The 10,691-nt window shown below is 31.7% G+C and overlaps 1 protein-coding gene across 3 annotated transcripts in view; it reads right to left on the bottom strand.

The window, feature by feature from the left end:
* Positions 1 to 10,691, bottom strand: part of ANKRD12 (ankyrin repeat domain 12) — a 118,595-nt gene that overhangs the window by 54,902 nt on the left and 53,002 nt on the right. For all 3 annotated transcript variants that reach the window (XM_006920075.3, XM_006920076.3, XM_025038561.1), the window contains 3 exons: positions 10,013 to 10,159; positions 6,848 to 7,048; positions 4,021 to 4,163 (listed from right to left, as the gene is read on the bottom strand). In XM_006920075.3, coding sequence (XP_006920137.1) covers positions 4,021 to 4,163; positions 6,848 to 7,048; positions 10,013 to 10,159 — 491 coding nt within the window. The remainder of the gene's footprint in view (positions 1 to 4,020; positions 4,164 to 6,847; positions 7,049 to 10,012; positions 10,160 to 10,691) is intronic.

Below are 10,691 nucleotides of genomic sequence, written 5' to 3'. Positions count from 1 at the left end.
CAGGTTTTACCTAATTAATTTACACTTAATCGTTACTCTCAACTACTGTGGTACATCAGTACAGAATATATGGTTTATACTTGCCAGGAAATAAACCTCCAATCATCTGCCAGGGTTGGGAGAGGTGCAATCATTTGGCTATGTAAAGTTAGGAAGGGGATATGAAAATGGAAAAGATGTTATGCTCTCATTTTGTCCTATTTCAATGGGCACTTCCAGAAGTACCCAGTGCCATCATTTCCAGCTTCAGTTTTTCTGTGATTCTGTGCTGGAGTGGTTTTGGTTTCCATTTTCTTGAATTCTATGAATCAGGAGTTGGTAAACTTGGCTTACAGGCCAAATCTGGCCTGCCAACTAAAAATAATTTTCATATTCTTTTAAAATACTCTTAAAAGGACTGATAAAGGAGAAGAAGTACAGAGGAGAAAATAGGAGTAAGAGAAAAGAGAGATGCAGGAAGAGGAGGTAGAGATGGCATGTGGGCTGCTAAAGTATTTATTATTTGCCCCTTTACAGAAAGTTTGCCAAACCCTGTTCTAGGTCAATAACCACTCATTCCTCTAATCCCCATCTCTAAAATGTTGGTTTTCTTGTTTCTTTTGCTCTTTGTCCTTGTGAGTCTATGTCCTTTAAAATCTCCCATCATTTTAAGCATTTGATGATCAGTCAGGGACAGATGGTTCATTCAAACATGTTACAAAACCCCTAACCTAAATAACCAACACTTTATATATCATACTATGTAAATAATTATTTATTCTAAATATGATTTCAAGTAACTTAGAGTTGCTTAAAACATAGGCAATAAATTTAGAAGTAGATCAAAATGATGAGACAAGAAGAAAATAAAGATGGCTATCTAAAACAGAACTCGGAAGAAAGCTACTGTGGAAATGAATATCACAGAGTACTCTGCCTTTGCAAAAGGTAGGTCAAAGATGAGCTTCTTAGTAAGCTAGGTTAAATTACTTAGAGAGGTCTTACTCTAAGTAACTCAGAACAGGTTACAGAACTGCTGTCTTTATACTTCTCCACCTTAAAAATGTTTTATGGATGGTTGAAGTTGTGAGCATTGTGAGTGAAAGAAATCCAGTTCTTTGATAGAGACTCATAATACATGGTATAGACATATACAAATGATAGTTTCTGGTGGCTCTCATTTCTCTCCTCCACCACAAGCAAGAGTAAAAGAAAAAGGAGAAAATAGTTCTCAAGAGCTCTGAATTGTTACTCCTACTATCTTAGGCATGTTGGTAGGAGGAAAAGCAAAAGTCTCTTAAAAATAATATGCTAGTCTCCCTCTGGAAAGAGACAAGAAATACTGTTTGAGTTCTTGTAAGTATGTAAGTGCAAAGATCAGCTTCTGGAGATATTTTGCAGCTATGTGCATATTTAGAAACTTGTATTCATAGAAATATATCTTATTCACAAGGCATAATTCTTTAACATTACATTTAGAAATCAGGAAATCTTTATCACATTTAAAAGAAAACTATTCATCTTTGATGAACTGTCAATAATGGCATTTTTAAAAAAGGGCAAAAAGTACCATATTCAAAATATCACAGCCAGAAAATAAGTCAGTTTCTGATAAATTCTGTGGAAAGAGAAATATACCCTACATATTGTCAGGCTTTATGGATTAAGTCTGTAGCATTCTCTCTATCCTCAGTCAATTATCTATCTATCTATCTATCCATCCATCCATCCATCCATCCATCCATCCATCCATCCATCCATCCATCCACCTACCCACCCATACATAAATCCAGGCAGAATTTAAGTGTTTCCTATGTGACAAGCGGTTCGAGGGGCCATTAACACAAAACAATACAAAAAGCCTGTATGCACAGGAAACAGACAAGTACATCGGTAAAAAAATAATGTAGTATGTGCTAGCATACAGGTATGTATGAAACGCCAAGAGAGCAGAAAAGACTGGTCTAATGGTAAGCAAGAACCAGTTTAGCAAAAATAACATTTATAAGCTACCTTTTTTTTCAAAATGAGAACTTTGAGAATCAAGAAAAATACCTTATAGAAAAATGTAAATCAGAAAAACAGCATTTTTAGTTTCCAAATTTTAGTTTCTAAAATGTTTATTTGAAAAACACCAATATAAAGGTAGCCTTTTAATCTTTTACCTCTGACATTTCTATTAAAATTTCAGATTTCAGAGTGTGTTTACAAGCACAGTATCTTGTTTTTCCTCCAAAATATCCCCTTTAGAGAGACATTATTTATTGCATAAACTAAAGACTAGGATATAGAAGGTTCAGAGGAGAAAAGTGTTTTGTTCAAGATCAAACAGGTGATAAACTATCCAGGCCAGGACTGAATTCCTATCTATCTTCACTCCAAATTCAATTTTTTCCCCCGATAAGGTAGGGAATGTTTGCTGCTAAAGAAAAAAGGGAAATTTCTCAGTCATCTTATCCAGGCATACTACAGAGAAGCCCACCTGCCAAAAAAAACTCTGCAAAGCATAGATCTTATCAATCAGGCTTTTCAGAGCTTCATTCAAATATGAATAAATAGAAGTCAGCAGAAGATCTCTAATCTGAATAACATATCAAAACAGAGTAGGAACACGAAGGATCTTAGGCCATGAAGGAAGTAAAACAAATCATTTAATTAATATCTTCGGGGAGTTCAGATGGGCACAAAGAAACTGGAACTCTCATGGGGAGACTGTGAGAATCCCACGTGGGATTATTAGCAAAAAAAATATTCCAGGACAGCATCATCCTACAGATCTAGAGAACAATTAGTCCCAATCAGAGCAGGATACAAGATATTTTGCATATAAGGATATGAGAAATGCCAGAAGTGCATCTCAAAAACAGTAAACTGATCGATATGTTTGATCTTATTTAGAGGCATTTTGGAATTATATCAGAGAGATTAAGGAAGAACAAAAATAGACGCACAGAAAACTAAACAAAGAAACAGAACACGGCAATATATTAACTCAAGTAATAAACAAAGATCCAAAGCAGAGTACACTCTCTGAGTCTCTGTAGCAGCAATATTTAATAATATCCTTTGCAGGAGGTCAATGAATAATGACTAAAAATTAGAAAGCAAAATAGCTTGCATCTGTTAGAAACAAAGAGGTAACTACTAGAAGAAACACCTACATTAGTTGCCTTTGACTAAAGGTACTAGGAAATGGGAAGGCATGGGAGGGAGCCTGCAGATATCTTTATAAGCTGAGTAGTACTTTTTAATTTTCTAAACTATGTGCAAGTATTCTTTGATAAAGTAAAAATTAAGTAAAAGAGAAAACCTATTTATTTGAAAAATTAAATCCTGCTTTAGAATCATTGCTAATAATGTCCAGGTTGACTTGCTCTGGCTGTAAGCAGGTTACAGCAATGGAATTAGGCATTAAACATACTTACAACACAAGCTTCATTAAAACTAAGAATGGCTTAGCTTTGATATCAACATGCCAGAGACTAAAATGTGAATGGATTAAAAAATCCAGCATGGTACATAATATTACAGCAAAACAAATAAATAAACATGATGTTTAAAGATACCATTAATTTGTAAGCATACGTAATGTTTGGTTATATCATGCTTTTATTATATGCATATAAGCCATCCGAATATATTAAATCATGTCAGCTAAAATGCTAGAATAGATGTTATGAATAGAGGGATCATTAAATATTAACGAGTCTAAAAAAAACAGGCAGTATGACACTAAAATTTTAACTCTAAATCCACTTTAATCACTACATCAAGTTATCTGACAAAATGGCCTTGAAATAATTTTGCCAACCTATTTAATTTCAAATTAAATACATTTTATGAAAAAATAATGCTAAATCTGACTATGATAGGAATCAGCAATCTGAAGGCATCAAAAAAGGAAAAATAAAATACAGATGAGATGATCAGGTAATGAGTGAAATATGACATGAGACTGTATGACTAAGAAGTGAACTAAATAACTCTGGGTTGAATTTATATTTTGAAAATATATGTTACTGATTTTTCTATCATACTTACATCTCTGTGCCCACTACTAGCAGAATCGTGGAGTGGAGTGTCATCATCTAATCCTTGTGTGTTAACATCTGCTCCAGCTGCTATAAGTATCTTAGCAACATCATAATATCCAACATTGCAAGCTTCATGCAGTGGTGTCCAACCTAAAGTCAGAATACTACTTTAACCATATAGTTCATTTGTACTAATTCAATATATATTGAATTATACATAACCATGAGTGATATAATGATTCTAAAGGCACATAGTACAGAGGGGAAAAGGAGTGATGAACAAGAAATAAATACCTAAGAACACCACTAATTTTACAGAAGCTTCATTCATGATTAATATATTATTTCCATTAAGGCTAAATTATTTGATGAAAGTATTAAACATTTAAGTTTATCCAATAAACATAAATTTGTTATAATTTATAATGATCTGAGCTATGGAAAAAGAATAGAAAAAGAAGGCGAAATGTTAAAAAGCCTGTAAGGATCTTTCAGTAAACAAAAATCGCTATGTTTTAAGGGCTTTCATCTGTTAGGTCAACACAATCTTTTCTGAACTTAATACTTATTTTAACTGAAATAAATTTATCATTTCAGTTACTTTTATAATAAAAAAGTTATATGTTCATCAGAGAAAAATTAGAAAACATAAATACAAAGCAGAAAAGCATTACCTATAATTTCACCACCCAGATATAATAATTTAAATAATTTAGCATAAATCCAACTAGATTCCCTCTCATATTTATAATTTTAAAACAAAACTGGGAAAGTTGTTTAACTGCTTCTACAGTGAAAATAATCCTGCATGTCATTAAACTTTCCTACAACAAAGTATTGCACTGAACAAAAATGCCATCATTTATTTAAACAAGCTTCTATTACTGGGCATTTAAATTATTTCTAATTTTTAAATATTAGAGACAATGCTGCAACAAATACCCTTACAACTAAATCTTCATGTACATCCATGATTAAACATTTCAGATAAATGCTTAGAAGTGGATTGTCAGGTCAAAGAGAAAGTGAATTTTTTTGGTTTCTGATAGGTAATATCACGTTTTCCTCTAGAATGGATGCTGAGCATTTTAAGTCTTATTCTTTAAAGTAGATCCTGTATATCAAGGGTCCCCAACCCCCAGACTGCAGACCGGTACTAGGTCACACAGCAGGAGGTGAGCAGCTGGCAAGCAAGTGAAACTTCATCTGTATTCTCAGCTGCTCCCCAGCACTAGCATCACCACCTTAGCTCCATCTTAGATCATCAGGCATTAGATTCTCATAGGAGCACCAACTGGTCCCTGGTGCCAAAAAGGTTGGGGAGCACTGCTGAATATCACCCCTTCCTCCCCCATTCAAATAGAGAAATAAATTCCAGGTGTATTATAGTAGGGCTATGAGTAAAAGCAAAACAAAACCAAAATTTGAAATGAGAAAATATAGGGGTATAGCTTTATGATATAAGGGTAGAAAAGGCATTCTTAAAAAAGTACCAAAAAACACATAAAACAATAACTGATATGATTACATAAAAAAAAATTTTAGTACGACTGTAATGAAAATTCAAACACAGCCATAGACAGTGAAAATCTTCACATATTTAATAGAGAATTAAAATGTACACTAAAATGAAGGGCTCTTTCTTATATATTAACCATAAGGAAAATGGGCAAAGAATTGGATCTGGTGATTCACAGAATACATATTAATTTATAATATGCACGAGAAGGAATATTCAGTTACTATTGATAAAGAAAATCCAAATTAAAGATCTTTTCTTCAATCGTCAAATTAATAATTAAAATATCTGGTTTTAATAATTGATAATATCTGGTTTTAGTGAAGATGTGTGGAAAGAGTACTATACTATACTCTTTCACACAGTACTCTTTCTTGATGGTAGGGTAAACTGATAAAAGTAGTTTTGGAGGGTCATTTGCCTGTATTTCAAAATTTTAAGAATATGCATCTCCTTTGATTTAGCTGTTTCCCTTCTAACCGAAATACTAAAATCTGTCAGTGACTATACATAAAGATATTTCTACAGGAGTGTTCACTAAAGTATTGTCCATGGAACCCATACTATACAGCCATTGAAATTAATGAAGTAGAACTACCTGCATGTACTGACAAAAATAGCTGTAAGACATTAAGTAAAAAAAGCAGGTTGTAGAACTACAGACTGATAGGTATAGATTAAATGATTCAATTTTTTAAAAAGTCCTACATATATGTACATAGAAATATGTTCATTTTATATATATGATAATGAAAATGCATGAATATAACTTCTAAATTATTAACAATAATTGTGCAGAAAACAAACTAAGGGGAGGAGAGTGTAATATGTGAAACTAAAGAGAATTTCTATATTTTTTCTTGCATAATTTTCTTGCTTGAATTCTTTATAATAAGAACATACTGGTATAGTATTTGAGTTAATTAAAATAAAACACCACCACCACCCCTTTATAGTTTTCATGTTCAAGTTAATACATGTTCTTGAAAGACTTGATTAAATTAACTACTTTGAAGACACTGTGTAACTCTAATTCACCTAGAATAGAACCTATATTGGATAAAGAATTATATTATAACCTGTCAACTAAAATTAAGTTTAATATTTAAAAATTTGAGTAATTACTGACATGGAATTTTAGCAGAGATCAGGCTTTTATGTATACACTCCAAAGTAGTTTCATAATAATGTACAGTTTTAAAACTTGTTTCAGTAAGAAGAATTAAAAATGTAGATTAAATTGTAACCAGAGCTGTTTAGATGACAAACTTTAAATTTTAGTTCCTGTGTATTAGGCTTTAATAACTAGTCTTACCTGCAAAATCTTTCACATTCACATTTGCCCCTAAACTTATTAATTCTTTGACTTGTTTCACATCTCCTCGAATAGCTGCCATGTGTAAAGGAGTTTCACCACGTTCATTTCGTTTATTAACTTTATCTTTTTGTCGAGATGAGGAACTGGGTGTTTTCTTTTGGGCTGGTGTTGTTTGTGATGGATGATTTGGTGTGGAATCTGTAAGAAAGAAGAAAGCTAACAAAAGTGCTAGGCTGAATATTTTGTATAGTCACTTAAAGGCTTTTTATAAGTCATGTGCTAATTTCTTGGAACAGGAGGAATACTTTCTCACCCTAACAATCCACAGCTTGACTTGGATGGTACATTAATTTGACCCAAATACAAGGAGTAGATCTTTCTTTAGGATTATCAAATATTTCATGAGCCAATATAGAAAAAAATGTTTTAGTCTGTCAATTCATAAAATTGGCTTAAAATGATAATATTGTAACAAGTATGCACTCTGAAAGTGTTTGCTCAATGATAATTTGATAAACTGCAAAAAAATGTCATTCTCATGGGATGTTATGCCATTATTCTAAGACCTAGATGAAAGGACATTACAGACTAGAGTTCATACCTCTGACTCAGACAAAGTACTGGAGTTCCATTCTGTTATTAAGTGCAAGTTAAGGTCATGGATGATTTTAGTATAAAAATAAAACTTAAGATCTGCATGAAATAAGGAGAGTCAAAAAAGGCCTTTAAAAGTGGGTGATAAGAGAAAAAAACAGTGCTTTGTTCTGATTCTCAGTTTTGATTTTTCTTTCAGTGTCTGTATCAAAAACAGGAAAGTTAAACTAGATGATGTCCAAAGCCTTTTCCTTCCCATTTCATAACTACTGAGGGAAATACAAAACAAAATTGGTTTCTTAATCAGGCAAGGATTCAAGACACATGTACAGTATTAATAATTAATTCTGAAATTCATCACTATTTAAAAGAAACAACTGCTCTAAGAGAAAAAAGTTTATGGAAAATAATTTTCTAGCATATAGTATAATAATTTTCTTGCAACTGCCATTATTAGAGCACTGAAGTATTATTATCCTTTCCTCAATAAAAAAAAAGTTTAAGGTTTACCTTTTAAATTTTAAAGTATATTCTGTCACTAACAGCTTCCTATCTACGTATTTCTATAATGTACATTCTAAGCGAAAGGACCTTGTCTATCTTATTCATCACTATTTCTCAACTGTTTAGAAGACTTCTTGGTAGGTACACGGTGATACACAATATCTGCTGAATGAATAAATGAATTTAAGTATTATCTTTATAATCAAATTACTTATTAAGAAAATTATGTTAACTTCTTTAAAAAAAGAACGTATCTTTTAATTCAAACAACTTGCAAGCAATTCATACAAAATTTTGTTAGCCATAGCGAAACAATATTCACACACACGAAAGTACTATTATCCATAATGTCAATCAGGTTAAACAGAACAGAAACATAGAAAACTAATTATGTAACAGATAAAACAATGAATCTGAAACTCAAAGTATACATATATGCTGGCGAACAGCTTGATATTTCAAAAGCTTTCCACTCTGGTTCTTCATATAGTAAAAGTTGACTAAGATGTACCCTAAATAATCAAATGCAGAACAGTATTATAGTATAATCTTGTTTATATTTAAGAGCAAACGATAACAAAAGATATATATTTGCATGTTTATGCCTAGAAAATTTCTAGAAGAAACTATTAATAGTCATTGCCCCTCAAGTGGTGAGGAGGTCATTGGAGATGAGGGAGGACTTTAATTTTTGCCTTACTGTATTAATTCTTGAATTTATTTGAAGGCTAGAAGCTCATGGTACAAAAAACTGAGTTTTAAAAATTAAAAGTCTTCCCATCTAATAAATCTGACTCGAAATCAACCTTTTACAGAAACAAAGTTTTAACATTGTAAAACGTCTTAAATTTGGCCACATTCTTTCCTAAGTTGCGGGTGGAAAGGTGGAAGTATAACCAAAACAACATGCTGTTGCCCTAACATGTTTTTATTAGTGAAAGATATTAGGACACATTTTGATGAGAACTATGATACGAAGAAACTCTAAGAATTTTACCGCGTTGTCCCAGTTTTAAAAAAATAAGCCAACACAGGAAAAGTTCACTGAAAAAATTCTGTCCTTTTCAATGCGCTTTAACAAGGTCTATTGTTACCTAAAAGTCTTATATAAAGATAACTTGAACTCAGAGCCAAAAGAAATTTTTTTCTTTAGACAAAAGTGATTTCCTTTCTTGTTACCAATGAGAATTATACAACTAAAAAGTTTTCCTTTTTGTGTTATTAGCTGCTAGAATGCATAGCTAAATTCAACACTCAATAGTAATAACTATCTCAGCCAGATAAAAGGGTTTTATCTACCCTTTTAGCCCCTTTTAATAAATTAGCAGGTTGTTTTATTTGTTCTCTCTTTGTTTTGGTCCACTAGGAATCCATCTTCAATTATTTTTGGAGGGCACAGTACATGAATAAACACACACGCGCACACATACATGTAGCACAACATCTTAATTGGAAATGTGATATAAAATATGAGCTAAATTTACATAATATACTTTTATAATAACCTAGCAAATCTTAAAATAATAAACAATAAAATAACAATAAAACATGGATTTCCTTTTATAATAACCTAGCAAATCTTAAAATAATAAACAATAAAATAACAATAAAACATGGATTAAACTCTTGCTTCTGAAAGTAATAATATGATAAAATTATCGGTTTATCGGCAGGGTGTTAGTGAATGGAAAAGTAAATTATACACCTAGAAACAGCTTATAGAAACTGGGGTAAAAAAAAATCTTTAGTGAGGTAAAAGCATACAGTTTTGCAACAGATTTCTCAAGTTGACTGACCCATTTCTAAATTATCCACTTTAGTTTACAAATACTTAATGTCCACTAAATGCAAAGATCCCTACTCTTGTATAGTTTCTCATCTAATAGAGGATACAGACAATAAACAACTGTCAGACAAATAAATGTAAAATTACAAACTTATGCTACTACAAGAAATTCTGACTAAATCCAAGAATAAAAACTTAGTTAAAAATAACTGTTAAGACAAGGCTAGGATCTGAGGAAAACTAAGAACACACACAAATTCGGTGATGGTAAATGTCACCTGGACTGTTGTCTCTTGCTGTCATCTGCATGAGAAGTGCCATCTGCTTTCGCTCTGAAAGTGGATAACCAAAAAGAATGCTAACTGGTGTAGACTTCTTATTTCCAGCTTCCTTTTTTGTTTTCTTCTTTTCTGGACCTTCTTTCTCTGGAATTATTAATAAATGTGAAAGAATCTGAAACAAACGTAAGCACTCAAAAGCAAAACATAAGATGACTTTTAAAAATAGATGTTATACATGTATATGAGAAATGTGTTTATGAACTAGCAACAGGTAGACAAAAGAGCACTAGAACTTTTATATTAATACAAGCAATTTTCTTCCTGAATGCTTTGAAAAAAAATATTCTTAACTCTATTGTTGTCAGAAAATATTTGGAAATTTATTCCTCATAAACTTTGTATCTTAATGATTTGTTTTATTAGAATTTAACATCTTCAATAACATTTTAAACATTCCTTAGTATTACATCTTTGAAACTTCTCTTCCATTATATTTAATAGCAATGTTCCATCAAATTATTCCTTAACTCCACTAATAATTTATGAAATCTTCTAAGATAAGTATTCGAGACAAGTCTTAAATACAGAGTAAATGCTGAAAAAAAAAAAAAAATCACCAAATCATTTTTATTCCAGTCATAGGAAAGTTGAACAAGGAGTGATATTAATCAACGCT

Source organism: Pteropus alecto, unplaced genomic scaffold (genome assembly GCF_000325575.1).
Source record: "Pteropus alecto unplaced genomic scaffold, ASM32557v1 scaffold146, whole genome shotgun sequence".
Taxonomy (NCBI): Eukaryota; Metazoa; Chordata; class Mammalia; order Chiroptera; family Pteropodidae; genus Pteropus; species Pteropus alecto.
Note: the sequence above shows the minus strand (reverse complement) of the source record. Positions and strands in the feature narration are given on the sequence as shown.